The 26,751-nt window shown below is 52.0% G+C and overlaps 1 protein-coding gene and 1 long non-coding RNA gene across 6 annotated transcripts in view; one reads left to right on the top strand and one right to left on the bottom strand.

Annotated features, from left to right (window-relative positions):
* Positions 1 to 26,751, bottom strand: part of LOC147031888 (uncharacterized) — a 143,433-nt gene that overhangs the window by 25,948 nt on the left and 90,734 nt on the right. The gene's annotated exons all lie outside the window — the stretch shown is intronic.
* VPS13D (vacuolar protein sorting 13 homolog D) overlaps positions 1 to 26,751 on the top strand; it is a 429,405-nt gene that overhangs the window by 342,857 nt on the left and 59,797 nt on the right. For 4 of the 5 annotated variants that reach the window (XM_085868630.1, XM_085868636.1, XM_085868641.1 and 1 more), the window contains 3 exons: positions 15,961 to 16,083; positions 16,674 to 16,786; positions 25,426 to 25,519. In XM_085868630.1, the coding sequence (XP_085724756.1) occupies positions 15,961 to 16,083; positions 16,674 to 16,786; positions 25,426 to 25,519 (330 nt within the window). Of the gene's footprint in view, positions 1 to 13,563; positions 15,550 to 15,960; positions 16,084 to 16,673; positions 16,787 to 25,425; positions 25,520 to 26,751 lie in introns of those variants that run through there. The other variant, XM_085868652.1, reaches the window with a different exon arrangement.

Raw genomic sequence — 26,751 nt, 5'->3', positions numbered from 1 at the left:
TGACCAACAAAAAGAATGGCAAACGGCAGCTGGGGTGAAGTGCACGGCGAGGACGGTTCAAAACATGCTCCTAGGGGCAGGGCTGAAGTCGTGCAAGGCTTGGAAAAAGCCCTTCATCAATGAGAAGCACAGAAGATCTAGGCTGAGGTTTGCAAAAGACCATAAGGATTGGACCGTAGAGGACTGGAGTAAGGTCATCTTCTTTGATGAGTCCAATTTTCAGCTTTGCCTAACACCTGGTCGTCTAATGGTTAGACGGAGACCTCGAGAGGCCTACAAGCCACAGTGTCTCTCACCCTCTGCGAAATTTGGTGGCGGATGGGTGATGATCTGGGGGTGCTTCAGTAAGGCTGGAATCGGGCAGATTTGTCTTTGTGAAGGACTCATGAATCAAGCCACATACAAGGTTGTCCTGGAAGAACACTTGCTTCCTTCTGCTCTGACAATGTTCCCCAACTCGGAGGATTGGTTTTTCCAGCAGAACAATGCTCCATACCACACAGCCAGGTCAATCAAGGTGTGGATGGAGGACCATCAGATCAAGACCCTGTCATGGCCAGCCCAATCTCCAGACCTGAACACCATTGAAAACCTTTGGAATGTGATCAAGAGGAAGATGGATGGTCACAAGTCATCAAACAAAGCCGAGCTGCTTGAATTATTGTGCCAGGAGTGGCATAAAGTCACCCAACAGAAATGTGAAAGACTGATGAAGAGCATGCCAAGACGCATGAAAGCTGTGATTGAAAATCAGGGTTATTCCACAAAATATTGATTTCTGAACTCTTCCTAAGTTAAAACATTAGTATTGTGTTGTTTAAAAATGAATATGAACTTGTTTTGTTTGTATTCTTTGAGGTCTGAAAACACTGAATCTTTGTTGTTATTTTGACCAGTTGTCATTTTCTGCGAATAAATGCTCTGAATGACAATATTTTTATTCGGAATTTGGGAGAAATGTTGTCAGTAGTTTATAAAATAAAACAAAAATGTTCATTTTACTCAAACACATACCTATAAATAGTAAAACGAAAAAACTGATAATTTTGCAGTGGTCTCAATTTTTTCCAGAGCTGTGTGTGTGTGTGTGTGTGTTTGTATATATATATATATATATATATATATATATATATATATATATATATATATATATATATATATATATATATATATATATATATATATATATATATACATATGTTGTTGCGAATTCGCGCCCGCCGGCGTGCGATCGGCCACGTGACTCGAATCGCGGCACGTCGCCCACCGGACAGACAATTCTGTCGTGACCCTCTCGGACTAACGCCGGGAGCTAGTCACGGGTGGGCCTTTCGGCCTCACCACGATCATGCCAATCGGCCACCCGCGTGGGATAGGATTGTTCGCCAAACTCGACCTACCTAAGTACCCACGCGGATGGTAAACCTGGCGATCGCACCTCGCCGCAGGTCGACTCCAGACACGGGCCGCTTAAGCGGTCCGTTCTGGACTATCGGGATAACCGAGCGGTGTTATCGTCGGCCTCGACGGTTCCGATTACTTATCGGGCGTATTAAGCCCACTACGAACCCTTTACGTGAAGCAAGTTCGAGATTCAACAAAGGGAAGGACGCAGCGAAACGGGGAACAAGTTCACACAAGCAATTTATTCACACAGACACAGAGCACACATATACAGCCAAACAGAATCAGAAATGCACATATATCAATTTATAAACAACAACAATGCAGAGCTACGACCGAATACGCGAACACACGGCAACACTTAAAACAATACGACTTGATGGACGGCGCCACCTACAGACATTTACACAAAAAGCAAAGGAAAAGGAAAAAGAAGTCGCGACGTCCCTTTTCGTGGCGGTGAGCCCCTCTCCCACGACCGTCAGCGTGGTCGCGCCTGGCCCCGACCTCTCTCGCGGCCGGCGAACCCTCTCTGGTACTCCTCGTCCGGACGCGCAGGTCCACCTCACAACCGGCGCTGCCGCGTCTCCCGTCCGTGCCTTCGTGACAGGCCGCTCGCAAAGCCGCGGGCACAGGACTCTTCCCCCGACAAGACAGGCAGACAGGAAGCCTCGAAGAACCAATTCAACCCGAACCAACTCCACCAAGTAGTGGGCACGGGTGCGCCCGTATGGTGCGGGGGCCCAGGGCGCCGTTAGCCGCGTGGGCAGTGTTGTGGGCACGGGTGACCCTCGGAAAGGGGCCCGGAAAGCCAGCCTGCCATGTGAGCATTTCAGGGGAGTTGCCATGGGGGGCACTCCCCGGTGTTTAGGGAGCTAGTAGGCTCGGAGGCAGTGTAGTGCCCGGGGGTGCCATAGCTGGAGAATCGGCAGAGGGTCGTGCCTGCCAAGGGAGCCACGCGTCCCAGCCATGAAACCGTGTGAGGGCACGGGAAGAAAATTGGGGGGCGAGGCCCAAAATTGTAAGGACACCTACACGGGCGATGGGAATCTGGGTTGTTAGAACTAATAGGTTCAGCGAGAGGCGTTTGTTGAAAGCCCCGGGGTAGTTTAAGAGTTAATGGTTCGGGTAGATTAGGAAGTGTACCCCTCCGCAACATCCATCCCTTCGCTCTTGTTGTGGGCCGCTGGACCCACTTTGGGTTAAAAATCGCTGAAGTCTGGGGAGGCTATCTTGAGGCTTTGTTGGGCCTCGACACAGGACGCTAGTTCTCCCTTATTCCCCTCCGGGAAGGGAACGTAGGGGTTGGGAGTAGGCTAGTAGACGATAGGTTAGCCGAACAGAGACCGTAAAGGGGGGTTAGGGGACGAATTATAGTGGGAGATAGGAAATTAAAAAAAATAATAATTAATTGGTGCTAAATTGGGTTTGACAAATTAAGGGAGTGGGTATGGACAGTGACAGGCAAAGGCGATAGGTGGGAGGGAGACCGTAGGGGAGGTCCGAGCCTGCCTTCCGAGTGGCCAGCACCACCGCACTCCCTCCACCAACCTCCATTGGAAGGCAAAGGCCGGCGCACTTCATCGGCTGGCTATTTGCTGCAAGGCCTGTGCCGGTCGGATTGTCCGACGGCTGTGTTACTTCAAGGCCTGTGCCGGTCAGCTCCACTGCCGGCTGTGTTTGCCTGCAGCGGCCCTGTTCTGCCGGCTTTGTATGCCTGTTCACCTTTGCCATGCCATGCCCACTGCCCACATCATCAGTTTGCCCCCGTTCAATTTTGCTTTGCCCCCCCCCCCCCCCGTTCATTTCCATGTGCGCCAGGATAAAGGCACCAGTTTGCAAGCTGCAAGAACTGTCCTGTTGGCAGCTACAACACGGGCCTGCACCAGCAGCCCGTGCCCCATTGTTTGTTTGCGTCCATCCAGCCATCCATCCGTTGTGCTCATTGCGTGTGCCACTTGAACTGGCACGGAGACTGCGTTTGTACAGCCCATGCACCGTTGTGGTTCACTGGGTTCATTTTAAAAGGGGGAGGCCGAGGACTGCGTGTGAGCAGCCGGCTACGTTCCCAGTCACCTGCATTGCGTGAGCCAGGGACTGCATGCGAGCAGCCTGGCTCCCTGCTAACTGCTTTCTTTTTGCAGAGTCCATTGATCCTGGGCCATGGTTTAGTGTAAAATTTGTAAGTAAGATGTACTGTAAATATGAGTGCGCCCCCGGCATGTATGTCTTAGCGCCGGCAATTTTATTTAAGTCGTCTGAGTGAGTAGGTTTGTTTAGGTAGTTACTCAGCCCTCAGGTTATTTATTTTGGGGACATGAATACCATGAATGTCGCACTCAGGGATCCGAAGGTAAAACGTACTAGGGGAGAACTACACATGATGGCACACGAGAATTTGACGACTCGGGAGGTGTCTGTAAAAAGGGGAGGGGGTAGTGTTACGGTTGTGGAAATTCGCATTACACCATAAAGGGCCCTCAGGTGAGATATCTCTGTAAGTACATGTGTAGTTAGCCCAAACCCGTTGTATAGAGGGAATTTATGTGATCCATCCGGGCTGCGACGCTACGAGTTAGCCATTTTTCTGTTCTATCTTTTATTTCAAACAAACAGCATCTCAACAACCACGCCATCCCCACCACAGCACCAACCACACTACAACCATGCCACCTCCACCATCTGCGCTACCACATCTTCGCCACTCGCCATTCAGCAAGCCCTATGCGGTTACGATCTCCGGGCACAAACAGAAACCAACGGCTATGCTCGGGGGTTTTCCTACCTGTTTTTCCCGTCGAGGTTCTCCGAGCTCGGTGTGGAGGAGGGGTGATGCAGGGGTCAAAGGTGAGAAAGGGTGGGGGCCTCTTTTTGGGGGAATAATTCCCTGGCTCCACGCCAAGACTGACTCCCCCCGGCCCCCGCACGGCGCGGGGTGGAGGGAAAGCGAGAGGTGACGCCCCCCTTCGAGAAGCTTCTCCAAGAAGCTCGAAGGGAGGCGGGGCCGAAAACTGGGCGGAGCGAAGGGCGGAGCCCCGCGCTACAAAAGGCGAACAGGACGGACCTTGAGGGTTGTTGAGTTGGTTGGTCAAGAGTTGGAGGGAGTGGTTCATCGAGGGTTGGTCTTCATGGTCGTCTTCTGGCTCGAGTCGCGAGCTTGTGGTTCCTGCCTTGCTTCGTTGACCCGTGCGCGAGCGTGGAAAACATTGCCCGACGAACCCCGTCCGTACACTCGAGCGGACCACACGAGCGACACGCGGCACAAGCTCGCGGAGCACGCCGGAGGGGCTCGGAGTTGCGGTCGCAGAAGGAGGACTCGACGGGATCAGGGAAGTCGCGACTTCCATTTCTTTTGGGGTTTGGTGTAAACGTGTGTGTGTGGCGCCAGTCTGGTGAAGTAAAACTGTTAAGTGTTGCCGTGTGTTCGCGTAGTCAGTCGTAGTTCTGCGTTGTTGTTGTTGTTTTTCGTATTACATTTGCTTATTGTGCATAATTGTTTAAATTGCTTTATGTGCAGTCTGTTTGGCTGTATATGTGTGCTCTCCGTTTGCCGCGGAATAAATGTGCATTATGTTTAACTGTTTTCCCGTTTCGCTTCGTCTTTTCTTCAATTGAATCTCAATCTTGCTTCACGTAACGGGTTCGTCGTGGGCTTAATACGCCCGATAATTAATCGGAACTGTCGAGGCTGACGATAACACCGCTCGGTTATCCCGATAGCATGGAACGGATCGCTTCAGCGGCCCGTGTCCGGAGTCGACCTGCGGCGAGGTGCGATCGCCCGGTCTACCATCCGCGTGGGTACTTAGGTAGGTCGAGTTTGGCGAACAACCCTATCCCACGCGGGTGGCCGATTGGTACGATCGTGGTGAGGCCGAAAGGCCCACCCGTGACTAGCTCCCGGCGTTAGTCCGAGAGGGTCACGACAGAATTGTCCGTCCAGTGGGCGACGTGCCACGATTCGAGTCACGTGGCCGTTTGCCCGCCGGCGGGCGCGAATTCGCAACACTGGTGTCAGGAGTGGGATACAAACCCATCCCCCTCCTCGCAACACTGGTGTCAGAGAGCGGGAAAACAAACTCTCCTGTCTCCAGCTAAATTCACGGGGAATCGGTCCAGGGGTGAGAGGAGCGACCCCCGATTCCCTCCAAATTACGAGCGATTCAAATTAACCCCTTACGAGAAATATGATGGTGTCTCAAGGTGAGCGGGAGCCGGGGGTAGTAGGAATGGATGTAGAATGTGTAGAATCAATGGCCCAGGATGAGAACCCCGAGCAGGAAATGTTGGTTGTGCAGGAACACGAACTCCCCCAAGTGAACCCAGAGCCTGAAATAGGTGCGGCGGCGATGTATGACACCTCCCCTCCCCCTCTCCACCAAAACCCTCCCCCGATCCCTGCTGAAACGGCTCACCCAAGCGCACCTGACATGGCCCAGCTATTGGCCATGCTGGCAAAGATGAATACGGATGCGCAACAAATGAATGCGAACATAAACAGAAAAATAGATGGAGTGAACAAGCAGATGGATACGAATACTCAACAAATGAAAAACGAAATGAAGGCGAATTTGAAGGAAGAAATGAGAGAAATGCGGGGTGAGATGCAGAACATGGGATTGAGCCTAAAAGGAAGCTTGGAAGAACTAAAAAATGAAATGAAAAAGGAAGTCGACACGATACGAGCGGAGGTGACCGGGTTAAAAGAGAAAGTAAAAGGAGTGGGGGTCGCCATGGAAGAGAGCAAACAAGAGAGGGAAAACGAAATAAAGACGGTGGTGGGAAAGATAGACAAAGTAGGAAAAGGACTGGGAGAAGTAAAAAAGGGACAAGACCAAATAAAGGAGGAAATAGGGAAGAACACGACGGCGATAGAGGAATTAAAAAGAGAACAAGGGAAAATAAAGAAGGGATTGGGAGCCGTGAAGGAGGACTGTGAGAAAAGACATCGGGAAATGACAGACTTCGCCCCTGTCTGGGAGTTGAAAACCTGCGAAAGGAGGTAAAAAAGACACAGAAAGGATTAAAGGAGGTGGGGGAGGAATGTAGAAAGAGACATGAGAAGGTAATTAATGAAATGGAGCGGAAAGCCGGAGAAAAGACAGAGGAACTGGGGGAGCAGATCGGAAAAAACCGGGGCGAGACGGAAGAGCAGTTTAGGACAACGAGGGAGGAAATATCCAAGACAAATAAGATGGTGACACAGGTACAAGGGGAAGTGGAGCAAATAAGAGAGAAAGTCGGAGAACTATCATTAGGGACGATAGGGGAGGAAATAAATGGAGTAATAAAGGGGAAAATGGAGGAAATGGAGAGGAGACTGACGGAATGTGTGGAGACCCGGTGTGAGAGGCAGGGTGACCTCCTTCGGGAACAGGGGGAGAGGATATACTCCCTCGAGGCGGATCGTGCCCAGGTGGGGCTGGTGTCACAGGGCGGAGGAGGAGGCTTGCCCAATGCTGGGGGTGAGCATGCCAAGCTTGGGGAGGGTAGAGGCCGCGGGGTCTTTTGGCCTAAGGGGGGTACCCAGTATGACTGTTCTGGGGGGTATGCAGAGTGCGAGTCCAATGGCTTGGGAGAGTAAGCGGGACGACGCGGGGCACGGACAGACACGGACAGGGGTGGTAGAGGCCCCGGGAAAATGGCTCGGACCCTGCGGGAGTGAGGCACCGTTGGGACTGGGGAGGTACACCCCCCCCCCAGGAGTCCCTTGGGAACTGGAGGGGGGACCTCGAAATGACCGAGGGTGCCGCTACCCCCGTACGATGGCAAGACGGACTTGAGGGCGTGCATGGCCCAGTTCCAGTGTGTTGCCAGAGGCAATGGCTGGAACGAGGCGCAGGGTGTGGCACAACTCACGGCGGCCCTGCGTGGCGCAGCCTTGGAAGTCCTGACCACGGTACCCAGTGAGGGGTGACCCTGGAGGATCTCCATTCGGCCCTAAAAAACCGATTTGGCATCGACCAGCAGAGCGAGTTTGTTAAAGCTCAGCTCAACGGGCGCAAATGACGCTCCCAGGAATCACTGGGAGAATTGGCACATGACATTCGCCGCTTGGTGGGGATCGCGCACACCAACATGCCGCCGGAGTACCGGGAGGAGATTGCCCTGGACCATTTTCTCCGAGCGATAGGGGGCACCGATGTCGGAGCATTGCTGACCGTATGGCGCCCGGACAACCTCCTGAAGGTGGCTGATACTGCCGCCTGCTGGGAGGCAGCCAGAACGCCATTGGGAGGGCTGGGCGGCATGCGGTGGCACTCCGACAGGTGGGCCCCGTGAACGACAGTGCGCTGGGAGCCGGGGCAACCCTGGGCAACGAAGCGCGATTGGAAAAGATGGTGCAGGGCATGTTCGACCGCCAGTTCGGGAGACCTGGGGAGAGGCGGTCGGGCCCAGGAAGGGCGGGGGATGGGCCATCAGGGGGTACCCCAATTCCGAACGGATGGGGGTATAATTTGGCGTACCGGAGGCAAACACCTTACCAGAGGAGGTGTTATAATTGTGGCGCAAGGGACCACCTGCAGCGGGAGTGCAACGCCCCGCGCAGGGAAAGGCCCCCACGGAGAGAAGAGCCACGGCCCCCCAGACCACCAACTCCGTCACGGGTCAATAGGGATAGCCAGGCCCAACCATCACCCCCCCCCCCCACCAGTCCCCGGGAAACTAAGAAGTGCCGAACATGTAGGGCCGTGTTCGGCAGACTCGGACGGAGAAGAGCCCTCAGAACTGCGACAGGTCATCAATTGTGGCCAAATTGGCAATGGTAGCTTAACAATTCGGTGCAAAGTTGCCGGCGTAGGGGTAGACGCCGTTGTAGACACAGGAGCAAGCACCACGATCATCAGCCCTGTGGTCTTTGATTCGAGTGTAGACAGTTGGGATGAGATCCACCGTCTGCAAAACCATAGTTTGCAGCTAGCTACCGGGGCAACGGCACCCATCATAGGACGTGGTTTTGTGTCGTTTAAATTGGGCACCGTGAAAACAAGGATAGAGGTTTGGGTGGCGAAGGTGTGCGACCCATGTCTAATAGGGTTGGATGTGCGAACGGCCGGTGGTTGTAAGATCGACTTGGGCCGGGGGGTCATACAGCTGGGTGGTGAGGAGTTGCCATTAGGGGGCGTGAGCACGGATGAGAGGGTGGAGCTGGAGGCTCCTGACTCCGTGGTCATTCCCCCGGGTGCCGAGGCGGTGGTCCCGGCCCGGTGGCGAGCACACCCAATGTGGCAGGGCTCCTGCGGCCTGGCGGAACTACCGGCAGGGCCGTCAACCCCGGGTTTAGTCGTGGGCCGCACCCTGGTAAGTACTGACGGGCCAATAGTGCCCATGCGGGTGATAAATGTTAGCACGGAACCACGCACTATCAGGAAGGGCACGAAGGTGGCAGATTGCACCTCAGTAAAAGAGGTCGCGGAGCTGAGGGACGATAACGTCGAGCCGGACCGGCCCCAGAGGGAGTCTCCAGACTTGATTAGGAATTGGCCCGGTCCCATTTGCGAGATGGTAAATAGGAGTAGTGTAGATTTGGAGGATGCCCAGCGGGAGGCCTTATACAAACTGGTCAACCGACACATGGGGATCTTCTCCTTGTCACCCGAGGATATTGGACGTACGGGCCTGGTGCAACATCAGATCCACACCGATGGGGCCCGGCCTGTCCGTCAGCCTGCTCGAAGGCTCCCCTGGAGCAAAAGAGAGGAGGCTGATGAACAGGTTGAAAAGATGCTCAATGCAGGTGTCATTGAGCCCTCGGGAAATCCTTGGATGTCACCGGTTGTGCTGGTTAAAAAGAAGGATGGGACCACGCGTTTCTGCGTGGACTATCGCCAGCTGAACAACGTGACACTCAAAGACTCCTATCCCCTGCCTAGAATTGACGATACCCTCGACGCCGTTGCAGGCTCTAAATGGTTCTCAACTTTGGACCTCAAGAGTGGGTATTGGCAGGTGGAGATGGATAAGACGGGGAAGGAGAAAACGGCATTTTCCACAGGGAAGGGACTGTAACAGTTCAATGTGATGCCGTTCGGTTTGTGTAACGCCCCCGCCACCTTTGAGAGACTGCTGGAGCGTGTACGAGGCGGCATGCCGTGGCAGTCATTCCTGGTATATCTGGATGACGTCCTGGTACACGCTAAAACATTCACCCAGGAGATAGCCAATTTGGACCAGGTGTTTGGGCGCCTCAGGCAGGCAGGGCTAAAATTGAGCCCGGAGAAATGCACCTTGTTCGCGACAGAGGTGGCCTATCTCGGACACGTGATAGGCCGCGAGGGGGTGAAGACCGACCCCGGAAAAATTACAGCGGTAGAGGAGTGGCCCGTACCTACAACTGTCAAACAGGTACGGGGCTTTTTGGGACTTTGCTCCTACTACCGGCGCTTCGTGGCAAACTTTGCGGAGATAGCCAGGCCCCTTCACCGGTTGACGGAGAAGGGGTTGAGATTTAATTGGACAGGGGAGTGCCAGGAGGCCTTCCTCAAATTAAAGGGGTGTTTGACATCCACACCCGTTTTAGTGTACCCCACCGATGACGGGATGTATACCCTAGACACGGATGCAAGCCAGGAAGGATTGGGAGCAGTCTTGTCTCAGACACAGGGGAGCGTGGAAAGAGTGATCGCGTATTACAGTCGGGCCATGAGTAGGCCCGAACGAAATTATTGCGTAACTCGCAAGGAGCTATTGGCTATGCTGTCTGTGGTGAGCCATTTCCACCCGTACTTGTACGGGAGGAAATTTTTGGTTCGAACTGACCATTTCTCCTTGCAATGGCTCTTACGGTTCAAGGAACCGGAAGGCCAGATTGCAAGGTGGTTGTAAAAGTTGCAGCAGTACGATTTCAGTGTGGTCCATAGAGCCGGTAAGGCTCATGGGAATGCCGATGCGCTCTCTCGACGCCTCTGTCTGGGAGAAAACTGCAGATATTGCACGAGACATGAGGAGAGGGACCAATTGGCAGACACCTCCCCGAAACTCCCAGTCCGTGCGGCCCGGGTGGTTGGCCCAACTTTGCCACTAACCGCGGGAGAGGAATTTGGTGGATTGGCATGAAGCACGGCCCAGCGGGAAGACCCCGTGATAGGGCCAGTGTACAAATGGGTCCAGGAAAACAGGAGGCCCAGTGGGGAGGAGATCGCCCCATTCGGAGCGCGAACAAAGGCATACTGGGCTCAGTGGAGGACCCTAGAAATGAGGGACAACATCTTATATCGCAAGTGGGTGGAGATTCCTTCCGAACAAACTTCTTGGCTGGTGATAGTCCCTGATGGGTTTAAGACCCAAATTTTGAAACAGGTGCACGGTACCCGCGCCAGCGGCCATTTGGGCAGGACCAAAACAAAATCTTGGGCCCGCCGGCGGTTCTATTGGGTTAACATGGGGCGCAATGTCGAGACAGAACTGGTGTCGAGCATGCGACGCTTGTACTGCGAAAAAGGGACCGCCACAGAGGATGAGGGCCCCACTCCAACTACATCAGGTTGGGGCCCCCCTTGAGCGAGTGGCCATGGACATTTTGGGACCACTGCCCCCCACTCGCCAGGGTAATAAGTACATCCTCGTAATTATGGACTATTTCACCAAATGGCCGGAAGCCTTTGCCCTTCCCAACCAGGAAGCAGGGGTTGTGGCCAAGGCCTTTGTAGAAGGATTTACATGCCGGTATGGGATTCTGCAGGAGCTGCACACGGACCAGGGACGAAATTTTGAGAGCGAATTACTAAAAGAGGTCTGCAGGCTCCTGGAAATTCGAAAGACACGGACAATGCCCCTGAGACCACAGTCTGATGGCATGGTGGAGAGGTTCAACAGGACCTTGGTCCAACAGTTGGCTCTCTTCACCGCCACTAACCAGGAGGACTGGGACGAACATCTCCCGTACCTTCTGATGGCCTATCGCGCGTCCCAGCATGGGTCTACCGCGTGTAGTCCGGCGCTGTTGATGTATGGACGGGAGCTGAGAAGCCCCGTTGATTTATTGTACGGTCCGACGCCTGAGCGGCTTGAAAGGCCGCCGGCGGAGGGCTATGCCCGTCGGTTGGAGGAAGGCATGGAGAAGGTCCATGCCTTCGCACGACACCAGCTCCAACAGGCGGACATAAAAATGAAGCGCAGGTACGACCACCGGAGCCAGGTGAGCAAATACCCACCGGGGGCGAAGATTTGGTTCTTTAACCCCCGGCGGAGGAAGGGCAGATGCCCGAAGTTCACCTCACCTTGGCGGGGCCCATGGGTCGTCCTGGCGCAAATCAGTGACGTGGTCCGAAAAATTAAAATGGGACCACGGGCCCTTCCCCGGATCGTCCACGCGGACCGCCTGAGGCCTTACAAGGGCGACCTTACGCCCTCATGGATATGTCTTGCCGGAGGAGTCGGTGCTGGAATAGCTGCTCCCGCAGAGGCGCAAGGCTCTCAGAGCCTTGCAACGAGTTCACGAGCCCAGTACGGAGGGAGGAAATCCCCCCTGCGAATAAGGATTTGGGAGACAGAGACAGACAGTGAATGTGTAGAGGGGACGTAGTTTAGCTAAGTAGTGTTAAAAGGAACGTGCTGTAGTTTAAGGGACGACGTGGGAGCACGAGTTAGGTAGGGGATTTAGTGAGAAGGATGGCAGAGTTCAGCGGTGTGTGTGTTGAAGAATTTTGAGGTGAGTACATGTGCTTGGTGGGTGAGTGAGGCCAGCGGGTCTGTGTGAATGGAGCGAATGGGGAATGCATGGTGCGATGAGTGATTGAGGGGAGGAGTGACTCCCGCCCAAGGGACCCCGGGGTCAGTGGAGAGTGAGTTAGCTGGGTTAGTTAAATTGACAAAATGGAAGTCGTTTTGCTGTTGGTGGGAGTGTAGGCTCGATACCCATTTGGAGGGGTGCAGGAGCCCTGTTGACGGGCTGGGAGCATGGCTGCGAAAGGTGAGTATTGCTGAGTGGGTACCCCGGGCACCAGGCTAGTCGGCCGCGGTAGGCCAAGGGCCCATGGGGGGCCGGGTTAGCGTAGTGGGCACGGGTGCGCCCGCATGGTGCGGGGGCCCAGGGCGCCATTAGCCGCGTGGGCAGGGTCGTGGGCACGGGTGACCCTCGGAAAGGGGCCCGCGAAGCGAGCCTGCCACATGTGCGTTTCAGGGGAGGGGCCATGGGGGGCACTCCCCGGTGTTTAGGGAGCTGGTAGGCTCGGAGGCAGTGTAGTGCCCGGGGGTGCCATAGCTGGAGAATCGGCAGAGGGTCGTGCCTGCCAAGGGGAGCCACGCGTCCCAGCCATGAAACCGTGTGAGGGCACGGGAAGGAAATTGGGGGGCGAGGCTCAAAATTGTAAGGACACCAACACAGGCGTCGGGAATCTGGGTTGTTAGAACCAATAGTTTAAGCGCGAGGCGCTTGTTGAAAGCCCCGGGGTAGTTTAAAGGTTAATGGTTAGGGTAGATTCGGAAGTGTACCCCTCCGCACCATCCATCCCTTCGCTCTCGTTGTGGGCCGCTGGACCCACTTTGTGTTATAGATCGCTGAACTCTGGGGAGGCCATTCTGAGGCTTCGTTGGGCCTGGAAGCAGGACGCCAGCCCTCCCTTATTCCCCTCCGGGAAGGGAACGTAGGGGTTGGGAGTAGGCTAGGTGACAGGATAGGTTAGCCGAACAAGGACGATAAAGGGGGTTCGGGGACCAATTATAGTGGGAGGTATAGGAATAAAAGTAAATTAAACAAACAAAAAAAATTACTTAAGTTGGGGCTAAATGGGGTTTTACAAATTAAGGGGGTGGGTATGAACAGTTACAGGCAAAGGCGATAGGTTGGGAGGGGGACCGTAGGGTAGGTCTGAGCCCACCTTCCGAGTGGCCAGCACCACCGCACTCCCCCCACCAACCCCCACTGACAGGCAAAGGCTGGCCAACGTCATCTGCTGGCTGTGTTGCTTCAAGGCCTGTGCCGGCCCACTTCATCTGCCGGCTGTGTTTTGCTGCGAGGCCTGTACCGGCCGGATCGTCTGCAGCTGTTTTTTGCAAGGTCTGTGCTGGCCAGATCATCTGCCGGCTGTTTGCAACAGCGGCCTTGTCATGACATGCCTTGCCTGCCTGCTTTTGCCATGCCATGCCCACGGCCCATGTTCACCAGCCCCCATTCAATTTTGCTTTGCCCCCCCCCCTGTTCATTTCCATGTGCGCTAGGATCAAGGCAACAGTTTGCAAGCTGGGAGAACTGCCCTGCTGGCAGCTACAACACGGGCCTGCAGTGGCGGCCTGTGCACCGTGTTTGCGTCCAGCCATCCATCCATCCATCCGTTGTGTTCATTGCGTGTGCCACTTGAGCTGGCACGGAGACTGCGTTTGTGCAGCCCATGCACCGTTGTGGTTCACTGAGTTCAGTTCAAAAGGGGAGGCCTTGGACTGCGTGTGAGCAGCTGGCCACGTTCCCTGTCACATGCATTGCTTGAGCCAGAGACTGCATGCGAGCAGCCTGGCTCCCTGCTAACTGCTTTCTTTTTGCAGAGTCCATTGATCCTGGGCCATGGATTAGTGTAAAATTTGTAAGTTAGGGTTAAGATGTACTGCACATGAGTGCGCCCCCGGCATATCTGTCTAGCGCCGGCAATTTTATTTAAGTCGTCTGTGGGAGTGGGTTTGTTCAGTTAGTTACTCAGCCCTCAGGTTATTTATTTTGGGGACACGAATACCATGAATGTCGCACTCAGGGATCCGAAGGTAAAACGTACTGGGGAGAACTACACATGATGGCACACGAGAATTTGATGACTCGGGACGAGTCTGTAAAAAGGGGAGGGGGTAGTGTTGTGGTTGTGGAAATTCGCAAACCACCATTCAGGTCCCGTAGGTGAGATATCTCTGTAAGTACATGTGTAGTAAGCCCAAACCTGTTGTATAGAGGGAATTTATGTGATCCATCCGGGCTGTGACGCTTTGAGTTCGCCATTTTTTCTGTTCTATCTTTTATTTCAAACAAACAGCATCTCAACAACCACGCCATCCCCACCACAGCACCAACCACACTACAACCACGCCACCTCCACCATCAACGCTACCACATCTTCACCACTCGCCATTCAGCAGGCCCTGTGCGGTTACGATCTCCGGGCACAAACAGAAACCAACGGCTATGCTCGGGGGTTTTCCTGCCTGTTTTTCCCGTCGAGGTTCTCCGCGCTCGGTGTGGAGGAGGGGCGATGCAGGAGTCAAAGGTGAGAAAGGGTGGGGGCCTCTTTTTGGGGGAATAATTCCCTGGCTCCACGCCAAGACTGACTCCCCCCGGCCCCCGCACGGCGCGGGGTGGAGGGAAAGCGAGAGGTCACGCCCCCCTTCGAGAGGCTTCTCCAAGAAGCTCGAAGGGAGGCGGGGCCGAAAACGGGGCGGAGCGAAGGGCGGAGCCCTGCGCTACAAAAGGCGAACAGGACGGACCTTGAGGGTTGTTGGGTTGGTTGGTCGAGAGTTGGAGGGAGTGGTTAGTCGAGGGTTGGTCTTCATGGTCGTCTTCTGGCTCGAGTCGCGAGCTTGTGGTTCCTGCCTTGCTTCGTTGACCCGTGCGCGAGCGCGGAAAACAGCGCCGAACGAACCCCGTCCGTTTCCCCAAAACCCTGTCCGTACACTCGAGCGGACCACACGAGCGACACGCGGCACAAGCTTGCGGAGCACGCCAGAGGGGCTCGGAGTTGCGGTCGCAGAAGGAGGACTCAACGGGATCAGGGAAGTCGCGACTTCCATTTCTTTTGGGGTTTGGTGTAAACGTGTGTGTGCGGCGCCAGTCTGGTGAAGTAAAACTGTTAAGTGTTGCCGTGTGCTCGCGTAGTCGGTCGTAGCTCTGCATTGTTGTTGTTGTTTTTTGTATTACATTTGCTTATTGTGCATAATTGTTTAAATTGCTTTATGTGCATTCTGTTTGGCTGTATATGTGTGCTCTCTGTGTGTCGCGGAATAAATGTGCATTATGTTGAACTGTTTTCCCGTTTCGCTTCGTCTTTTCTTGTATTGAATCTCCATCTTGCTTCACGTAACGGGTTCGTCGCGGGCTTAATACGCCCGATAATTAATCGGAACCGTCGAGGCCGACGATAACACTGCTTGGTTATCCCGATAGCACGGAATGGATCGCTTAAGCGGCCCGTGTCCGGAGTCGACCTGCTGCGAGGTGCGATCGCCCGGTCTACCATCCGCGTGGGTACTTAGGTAGGTCGAGTTTGGCGAACAACCCTATCCCACGCGGGTGGCCGATTGGCATGATCGTGGTGAGGCCAAAAGGCCCACCCGTGACTAGCTCCCGGCGTTAGTCCGAGAGGGTCATGACAGAATTGTCCGTCCGGTGGGCGACGTGCCGCGATTCGAGTCACGTGGCCGTTCGCACGCCGGCCGGCGCGAATTCGCAACAATATATATATATATATATATATATATATATATATATATATATATATATATATATATATATATATATATATATATATAATTGCAATGAACATGAACCAAGCTGTAATTGTCCCACGAAAGTAACAAATGTGGAACTTTGAAAATGAGAACATGTGACTTCAATTATTTTAATATGTACTTTCATTTTAGGTACCTGTGGTATTCTGGCAGCGAGGGGTCACTGACCCTTGCCTGCGCTCAGAGGTCAAACCATTAACGTCTCTCCCTTTTGCACCTGATGAGCCCACTTTGCCACCCTTCATCACTTGTGAGGTAAAAAAGAAAGAAAGAAAATTTTGTTGTTCTTATTCTTGTGTATGGCAGCTTGACTGCCGGGTAGCTATCATTTTGTTGGGGCGCGACTATGCTGCTGATGTTGTGCCCCTATAGCAGTAAACTGGTACTCAATTCGCTTGACAAACAGGGTGGTGGTTAGCGTGGTGGGCTTGGGATCTGAGGATCTTGAATTCAAATCCTGCTTGGCTTTTGGATTAATACCAGGTGGGGTTGACACTGCCTGTCATCCTTCCGAGGTCAGCAAAATGAGTGCCAGCTTGCTGGTATCCTGTGTCGGAGTGGCGACCTATCCAGGATTGTACCCAATAGCACAGGAGGCTGCTTAGGCAGCACCAACGCTCTGTTCAGAGTATGGTCCCAATGGATGGATGGATTATAACAAATTGGTGTTTGAAATCGTGATTTGAGAAAACTTGGCATTGATTTCAGTGGACTCATACTTTTGCACCTCATTGTATATCTCATTGAAATATTTTGTTAAAACACGACTTTCCCACCAAAATGCCACATGCTGCAATGGATTATGTAGTCACGCATGTTGCTTGACAATTACTATTGATATCTAGGTTAAGGGTTCTGGATCATCAGAAGCTACTGTCAACATGGATCGGTTTGGCGAGTCACAGCAGCTGTACTATGAAAACTACATCTATGTTGCATCAACCCATACATTCTCTGGGTGAGGCAATTTTCATTTACATTGGTGTTGTTGCCCCTCGAATTAAATGCAATGCTTGCTTACAATTGAGTCTCACCCTTATGATTAACTATTATAATATTTAAGTAGGTCTTGGATATCATTTGTCCCATAACATTTTCAATATTCTGGTTGGTTGTGATGTAAGTTGCACATAACACACCGACTCCAAGAGCGACGGCACTTTTAATTACTCGTCTGAGGCTAAAAGGTTTGAGAATGTTTTCTGAACCAGAATTTTGGGCTGAATCTGAAACTCCATTTCTTAATTGCTAAATCCTCTGCGTTTTGGTTGAAAAAAGCAGTTTTTACTTATGTCCATACCAAATTTTCTCCAAAAGCTGAAAAGTCGTTTTTATTTACAGATTCACTAAACATGAAGCCACACATGCAAGTGAGGTATCAAAAGGAAGATAATGACAAGGCCAGCACAACCACATGATAATAATACATAAGAAGGAATTTTCCATTCTCACAAGTCTTAATACCAGTGACGTGTTCATGCCAATTGTTGTTATGTGTGGCTACATGAACGTTATTGTCATCTTATTGATTGGGTGTTGCCTTACATATGATGATGATAAATATGCATAAAATGATTCACGAACGATGGTGTTCAGGCCAAAGCTTTTTTCAGCATGCTTTCAGAAATGTTTACCTGTGACAATGAAAAATTACTTTTTACCACTCAGCCCGAATTGGGCTAAGCGGTATTGTCGTCACAGGCGTTGTCCCGGCGTCTGTCAACTTTTGGTTTCTGTCAATTTCGAGGAGAACGCCTTGTCCAATTAAATCCATTTTTGCAGTGTGTGTTGGGGCTGGGAAGAGGAAGGTTCCTTTCGATATCCAGTGCGATGCGATATCCAATATGGCGGCTAGGGCAGCCATCTTGAATTTGGTTTCCAGCATCTGTCAACTTTTGGTTTCCGTCAATTTCGAGGAGAATGTCTTGTCCGATTAAATCCATTTTTTGCAGTGTGTGTTGGGGCTGGGTAGAGGAAGGTTCCTTTTGATATTCAGTGCGATAAGATATCCAATATGGCAGCAAGGGCAGCCATCTTTAATTTGGTTTCCGGCGTCTGTCAACTTTTGGTTTCCCTCAATTTTGAGGAGAATGCCTTGTCCGATTAAATCCATTTTGCTGGGTGTGTTGGGGTTTAGTAGAGGAAGGTTTCCTTTCCAAAATGGGCATGCTGCGATTTTCAATATGGCCACCATCTTGAAATTGGTTTGCGTCAAGGGGCTGAGGGGTTACGCCCGCTTTGCGGTGCTATTTTTATGCATTATAATCATGTCGTTGTGTTGACCTTGTCATTACCTTCATTTGGATACCTCACTTGCATGTGTCAGTTCGTGTTTAGTAAATCTGTAAATACAAACGATTTTTCAGCTTTCGGAGAAAATTTGTTACTGGCGGGCATAACTAAAAACGGCATTTTTCACCCAAAATGCAGAGGATGCAGCAATCAAGAAATGGATTTTTGGATTCAGTACAAAGTTCTGGTTCATAACTCAAACCTTTTAGCCTGAGACATGTAATTAAATGTGCCGTACCTCTTGGACTAACCATCTCTCTCTCTTCTCTCTTCACCAATATATTTTCGATACAAACTGTTATATTCTTACTTCATCTTACATTTTTGCCTTCCTCCCAGTCACTCGACCTGCATAGCAATGGCCCCCAACCTTGTTCTTTCATCCCCCATTCCAAACCATGTCATTGATTCAAGAGTCAAAAGCATGGAATACAACACCAACGTTTTCTTTTTAAAAATCACAGAACCTGAAGGACAGAGCTTCACATCTTCCCTCCACAATGTATCTCATTTTGTAATTCTGTATTTCCTGAAACCTCTCTTAAATATGAATATCTGTCTCTTTATAACCTGCGTCTTGATTTCATTCACACTTTTTGACCGTAACATGAGGCATTTGAAGGTCGAATTACTTCTCTCCCCATCCACTTTGTTTGGTACATATTTCGGTGACGAGCCCTACCCAAGCCCAGGCATATTGGACAGTGAAATAAATAAAGGCATAAAATGGATGGTTTAATATTTGTTTCGATAAAGTTCCTTGTCCCCATTTGCCAATGTATAAGTGCAGCCAAACTCCATACTTTCCTTTGTACTCTAAATTTATTGTTACGGTTCTGCGAAACCATCACTCCCCAAGGCAATGGCACACAACATAGAGTGGTTCCTGAGATGATAGTTTTTTTTTCGTACTCATCATTCCAGATGGTCTTTCCCTGATGTCTAATGTGTTTATGGGTCATATGCATTGCTTGGGCATTAGGAAGGTTTTTCTTCCACTTCTTCACTTATTTTGCTTTGCTCACACACAAGCCTTGCTTCAGACAAGCAGGCAGACCATAGCAACATAAGCAAGTTATTTCCATGTGCGCCGTTACCCATTTGAATCAGGTGAAGTGAACGAAACGCCGATCACGTTCCAGGTCGATACGGGAGCAGCGGTGTCGCTCATCGGCGAACAGACCGCGCGTAGACTCAACGGCTTGAAGCTTATCAGGTCAAACCTCACGCTGTTCACGTACACCCGCGAGAAGATAACGCCAGTCGGGATGGCAGACGTGTCTGTGCGGTACCAAGGCCAGGTCGCCACGCTTCGGGTGTACGTCGTACGGGGGAGGGGGCCGTCTCTCCTCGGCCGAGATTGGATGACCCGCATCAGGCTAGACTGGGCCGCAGTTAACCTTGTGCAACCCGTGCCGAGCCAGTGGGAGGATCAGTTGGAGGAGATTCTTCAAAGACATCAAGGGTTGTTTAGCGACGACCTTGGAAAACTCAAGGGCATGGAGGCGAAACTCTTCTTGAAGGAAGGGGTGGTTCCTCGGTTTTGTAAACCGCGTCCGGTGCCATATGCCCTGCGGGACAAGGTCAAGGGTGAACTGGATATGCTGGAGGCCTGTGGAGTGATCGAACGGGTGTCGTGCTCAGATTGGGCCACCCCGGTTGTCACGGTGCTGAAACGGAATGGAGACGTTCGATTGTGCGGGGACTTCAAATCCACGGTTAACCCGGGGCTCAGCGTGGAGCAATATCCACTGCCGTCAATCGATGAGATATATGCGCGATTGGCGGGGAGTCAATACTTCACGAAGCAAGACCTGCGTGATGCATATTTTCACCTGCCGATGGATCCCGGGAGTAGCGAGCTTTTAACAATCAACACGTGTCAAGGACTCTATCGATATACCCGACTCTGTTTTGGGATTGCTTCGGCCCCAGCTTTGTGGCAGAAAGCTATGGATCAGGTTTGCATTGGCCTGCCCGCTCAGACCGACCTGGACGATGTGCTCATTGCGGGGAAAACGGCGGACGAGCATCTTGCGAACATTGCCCGAGTGCTGACAAAGCTAGAAGCGTGCGGCCTGCGCTTGAACAGGGACAAGTGCGCGTTCTTCAAGCAGCGTTTGGAATACCTCGGGCACATCATCATGCCGGAGGGACTGTTGAAAGGTCCTCGGAAGGTGGAGGCGATTCAGCGCATGCCACCGCCTCGCGACAAGACGCAGCTGCGCTTGTTCATTGGCATGGCCCAGTATTACCAAAGGTTCGTGCGCGGGCTCAGCTCACAACTTGCGCCGTTAACGCGGTTGCTCAAGAAGGACGAGCGCTGGGCTTGGGGGCCTGCACACCAGGCGTCGTTCGACCGCGTCAAGCGGCTGCTCACAGAGGATACGGTCCTCGTGCACTACGAGCCTGCGCGTCCGCTCCTATTGGCATGCGACAGCTCTGCATATGGCATCGGGGCAGTGCTCTCCCACAGGATGGACGATGGTTCCGAGCGGCCTGTTTGTTTTGCATCCCGGACCCTGTCCACAGCAGAGCGCGGATATGCCCAGATTGAGCATGAGGCTCTCAGCCTCGTCTGGGGTGTGCGGAGGTTTCATCAATATCTGCTGGGGCGGCACTTCACTTTACAGACGGATCACAAACCGCTTCAATTCATCCTGAGACCCGAACGCGGGGTGCCGGTGGTAGCAGCCGCGCGAATACAGCGGTGGTGTCTGTTTCTGGGTGCTTACGATTATGATATTCAGTTCCGAAGCACCGAGAAGCATGCTAACTGCGACGGGCTCTCACGCTTAGCGTGTGCGGAGGGTCCAGCTGCGTCTGAGTTGGGCGACCGGGTCGATGTGTTCGCGCTGGACCAGGTCCAAAGCGGGCCGGTCACGGCCAGGCAGGTCGCGGTGGAATCGGCTCGTGATCCGGTGCTTGCCCGTGTCGTCCAGGCGATTTCTACGGGGAATTGTAGCGATCTGCCTTCGACACCGGCATTTCAACCTTTCACGTCACGCGCAGCGGAGCTGTCGTTGGTCCAACGGTGCATAATGTGGGGAATGAGGAGCATGATTCCACCGAGGTTCAGGCAGCGGTGTTTGGAAGAACTGCATGTCAGTCACCTTGGCATCGTGAAGACCAAGAGTCTTGCTCGTAGCCTGTTGTGGTGGCCGGGGTTGGACAAAGACATTGAGCAGTTGGTTAAGCGTTGCGCCACGTGCCAGACAGATGCTGATAACCCGCGTCGAGCTTCAGGTCTCTGGCCTGTGCCAGACCGAGCTTGGCAGAGGGTCCATGCAGATTTTGCGGGACCGGTTAATGGCAAGATGTTTTTGATTGTGATTGATGCATTCTCTAAATGGCCGGAGGTTGTAGTAATGCAGCATACTTCAGCAAACATTACAGTAGAGAAGCTGCGGACGATCTTTGCTAATAAAGGGTTGCCGGAGATCCTGGTCTCTGATAATGGTCCGCAGTTCATCGCGGGGGTATTTGATGAGTTTATGCGCCAGAATGGTATTCGACATCTAAGGTCCGCACCGTATCATCCTGAGACGAATGGCCAAGCTGAGTCGTTTGTCAAGATGTTGAGCGGGCTTTGCGCAGGGGGGGGTGTTGCACCTGTGCAGGCTGTGGTCAATGTCTTTTTGCTCCATTACAGGAACGCAGTTCATCCTGTCACGGGTGATTCGCCGGCCATTCACCTCTATGGATGGGCTTTGCGGTCTAGGCTGGATTTGCTACGACCTGGAGGGTCGGGGAGTGGGGCGATGTCGCGTCCGACGCGGCTGCGCAGCTTCGAGGTGGGGCAGCGGGTAATGGTGCGCGATTATTTCCACGGTTCCAAATGGGTGCCGGCGGTGGTCTCTGTGGTACTGGGGCCGGCGAATTGCATGGTGCGGACTGATGGTGGGGATGTGTGGAAGTGGCACGTGGACCAGATGCATGATCGCTGTTCAGCGTCACCCCCCCCCCCACACCTCCCCGAGCTGAACGATGCGGGACCCCCACCGGTAGTGTCGCCGGCACCTGACGTTGTATCGCCGGGGCTGGCTGGGCCGGCGCCGAGGGGGGCTTCGCCTGATGCCGTCCTACCCGGGGACGTCGAGCAGGCTGGGCAGTCGGGGATAGCTGGTGTTGCGGAAAGTGCGAGTCCGGCGAGGGTGTCACCTCGACCGGGCCGGGAGGCGTCTGAGCCTGGGCTGTCTGGTGGCGCTGCCCGTCCGAGGCGGGTCAGGGTGCGGCCGCGGTACTTGGAGGATTATGAGTGTTGATGGGTTTCCGATGGTCATGTTGTGATTATCCGTTCGTTATGTGACGGGTCATTTTACGAGGGGAGGAGTGTGCTGTGTCACGTGATTGGGTTTTCGTATATCATGCCTCGCCCGCTAGGGGTGGGAAGAGTGTGCTTCTGGTCGCGCAATAAAGCGGAGTTGATGGTGGCCCGCGTGCTTCTTGCGTCCCACCGCACCTGGTACACTCTAGGTGTAACCACTCGCCATGATCTCGCCACTACCTGGTCTCTGAACCTCAGAGAGTGCTGCAATACCGATGTCCAAATGCTTGAGCTCAGATGATAGCAGAGACAGGTGATAATCCTCTCTTTGGGATAGGACATGCCAGGCACCCACCCGAAGGGACCACCTCAGGTTAACTCAAGGAGACTGCCATCTGGTGGACGACACCTCAGCACCATTCCGACACACACTACCACAATCTGACCCGGGAAGGTTACCCCATGGTTTTCCTCCCATCATCAAAGAGTGGGGGTCCCGAAGGGTTTGCCCCAATCCCGTCATCCGGTGAACTGCCCTTCGGAGGGCAGCTGCACAGTAGGTACTCCCACGAAGTAGGTTTTCAAGTTTCTTTGTGTTTGTCTTGTCTTTTGCGCAGTGAAGGGTTTTACGGTGGCCAGAGTGCAAATCCTGCCACCAACCTCCTCAAAAAAAAAACAAAGTAACCCAACTTCTGGAGGATGTCCACAGAGACAGTCGGGCACTAGATATGGATGGCTGTTGGCTCACAAGGAGCTCCTCTGCCCTTTGACAGGTTTTGTTTTTAATCCTGCTCGGTGTCCATATCCATACACCCTCCTCACCAGGAAACCTGGTGGAGGAGACGGTTTAGTCGCTGACAACTCGACCATGAATTGCACGCCATTATCCAACGGACACTTCACCTCAACATTCACCATACTCGAACCCCAACGCTGCAACATTTCATATACCATCAAAACTCTTTCATTATAATCACCATCCTTTTAACCACAATCCAAGCATTTACATTCACCACTGCCGTCTCGACCACAATAAACAACCACAACCACGACACCTCAACCACCATGCCATAACTCACTGCTGTGCTGCCGCCACAAACGCATCAACCCCAGACACCTCCGACTACTACCACTCCCTTTTGGATCAGCATGTAATGGGGAAGCGTGGAGTACCATTACCCGCACTCAGACTGGGGACGTTCAGGCATCCAACTCGGAACCCGAGTGTGACCTAAACTCCATTCAACATGGTTTGGATAGCCCTCGCACTCTGCTCAGTTATGGCTCCCATTGGGTATCCAGCGCTTGATCGTGGCCGGAGAGGGAAACCGAATACTCCGGTGCCATGTTAATTATGGAACTCTGCCGCATGAGGAAGCTCAGAGCATAATGGCCACATATTTGCGGCTGTACCCATGCGTGGGTGGAGCAAACCCTGGGGTAATCGTCCATCCACAAGGGGGGGGTGCTGGAAAACTCCTGCAGATGTTCTGATCCACTTTTAGGCTCCTCCCTCGCCAAGTAACTTTAAAAAGCCATGCGTCTCGCACGGCGTGTTCATTTGTGGCTCGCTCTTGTTGCACTTGATTCTGTTTGGCTTGATGAAGAGGGGCGGAACGGAGCAAACGGGTTGAAACGGAGCTCAGGAAGTGGAGTGTTGGCCGAGCAGGAGTTTCGGGTGCCAGACTGAGCACAGTATGAGACAAATATCGCAATACACTTCCAGCCTCCTTACACCTCACTATTAGCCTATCTCCTCACATGTTCTTTTCTTTTTTTCTGTGTCGTCTTCTGTGGACACAATGGATAAATGAGAATTAGCAATTACCCGAGCCCACTGATCCACATATTTTATATCTTCCTCTCTGCATATCATCACACCCCTCATCGCAACTCCCCCCCCTCCCCAACTATGCACATTAGACAACCTCATTACCCCCTCCTCAGTGACTGGGTCTGTGCAGGTCCGTTGACCGTGCCTGGTAAAAAGAGGTCGCAAACACCTTAAACTTTCTCTCCTCTTTCTTGTTTTGTAATTTTCCTCAGGAGTGTTTCTGATGGCGCCTGTCGTGCTTGTGTAAACACGATTGTGTAAGTTTTATAATGTTTTAGCTCTGCCCTGTCTTCTTTTGTAAATAACTGCATTTCTTTTGCCACACCTCACCCATCCTTGCTTTCCTCTGCTGTTCATATTTTCCCTAAAATTAAACCTTTGCTTGCTTGTACACATACCTTTCCTCACCCTTTTAATAATAAACTGCTTGCCTTGTAAATGTACGCAGTTCGCAGCATCTTTTCTTCCATTGGTCTAGCATTGTCCTTTCTTAATGTTGGCCGGTAAGTCAAACCCCACCGATTGGCTCTACACGTTAGACTGTGCGTACTTAAGAGCTCCGCTCGGCTGTACCTGATCAGGTAAGATAAAGTAAGTATGCATCGAGGGCACGGGCCTCCCTCGATACTGTAAATCCACCGGAAACAGGAGAATGCGAAGTCGTGACACCCTACCAGGATTGGCAATACCAATTGGCGTTCGTGGTTGATTAACAACCTGCCGAGCCGCGGAATTATCCGCAGCTGGTGACCTCATGACTGGGTGTTCGGGAGACACTCAAATGCTTCCTTTCTTGCCAAACCTCAAACCCAGGGCCATAATATTCAGAAATCACCATTTACTTGTCTTCTAGTCGATAGCTAGCTATCGTGTGCAGCCTGTCGGTGCTGGTTGCAATCATTTTCTGGGGGCGCGAATGTGCCGCTGATGCAGTGCCCTCTGTTACCAGTACACTGATACTCATTTGGCTGACCTCGGAAGAATGACGGGCTGAGTAAACCCCATCTGGTGTTAATTCAACGGGGAAAAACCGGGGTTCAAACTCAAGACCTTAACATCTTAATCCAACACCAGGCTTATGCCTTCTAGTGGATTATTAAATATCCTAAAGCAGATGAAGAACTTGGGCAGTTAAAGCTAAGAGTGGTGATAGGTGAGATTAAGATGGTCATCCTTTTTTTTCTGTGAATACCTATTTGTCCAGGTCATATGCAGCTGGCTCACCTGTGGATTTGAGCAACAGTGAGCTGGTGATGGACGTGCTTCCTCGAAGCGCAACAGTTGTTCTCAGACGCAAGGTGCAGTTACAACTATGGCTTGGTTTATAATGGGTCATCATATTTCTTATCGCATTGCTTCCTTTCTTATTTATATTGAGTTGTAAAAAGGAAAAGGGAAATAAACGATGATCATGAGGGAAGGAAAGAAGATAGAGAGGAAAGAAGGAGATAACTGGTACAGCCTAAGACTCAAGAGAACATGACCTAGCTGAGGCCAAGACAAATACAAACTCAAAATCAATATAACAGGACAGGCATTCAGGGAAAGAGATTGCCAACACGATTAATAGTACAGGGAACTATGAAATCCCTCATTTTCTCCAATGGCCTCATTTTATATCACCAATTCAGATTCTGGCCACATCACTCTACCTTGGACATGCTGCTTCCACTCTTCCAACAATGGATGGAGGCCCTCAATGTCAGACATGATACTTGGGCTGTCTTTCTAGACACATCTCGAGCTTTCAATGCAATCTGGCATCCCGACTTGCTCTCCAAACTCTGCCTATGGCATCTAAGGTCAACTCCACACATGGATTACTGACTTCCTCTACTCTTGCAGTTAACGTGTGACTGTCAATATAATCCTTTCATCTCCTCTCCCTGTCAAGGCTGGAGTACCCCAAGGCAGTGTTATGGTCTCCATCTTATTCCTAATCTTCATCAACAAACTCTCTAACTTTCTGGAAAATCACTTTTATGTATTTGCTGATGACTCCACCCTCTACCGTGACATCCCTCATCTTTCAGATAGGCAGGCAGCCGGGTCTTCCCTCTCTTCAGACCTTGACAAAATCACAAGCTGGTCCTACTGCACTTGGAATGTCTTTCAATCCAGACAAATCTCTATGACTATCTCTATCTCTCTCTCTCTCTCTCTCTCTCTGAAACCCCCCCCTCCACCTACCTTCTGTCTTTAAATCCTCTTGATTAAGTCCAGTCATTCAAATTCCTGGATCTCACTATCAGCCATGATCTTTCTTGGGGAAAACTACATTCAAAGTTGGCCTCAAAAGCCAGTCGCCAACTGGGCATCCTCCATCCTACAAAGTCTTTCCTTGGCATACCTGAACTCTCTACCTACAAGGCCTTCATCCACAGCTTGATGGAATACTGCTCCCTCCTCTGGACAAGTGCCCGTGCCTCACACCTTGCTTTCCTTGATGCCGGGGAAACAAAGGCCTTCAACATCATTGGAATCTCCTGAGATGAAGCTGAGTCCCTGGTACTATCACTTTTGCTTCACA

The sequence above is a fragment of the Eptatretus burgeri genome, chromosome 2 (assembly GCF_056783735.1).
Source record: "Eptatretus burgeri isolate ZD-2024b chromosome 2, Ebu_testis_v1, whole genome shotgun sequence".
Classification (NCBI taxonomy): domain Eukaryota; kingdom Metazoa; phylum Chordata; class Myxini; order Myxiniformes; family Myxinidae; genus Eptatretus; species Eptatretus burgeri.
This window is presented reverse-complemented; position numbering and strand designations above follow the sequence as displayed.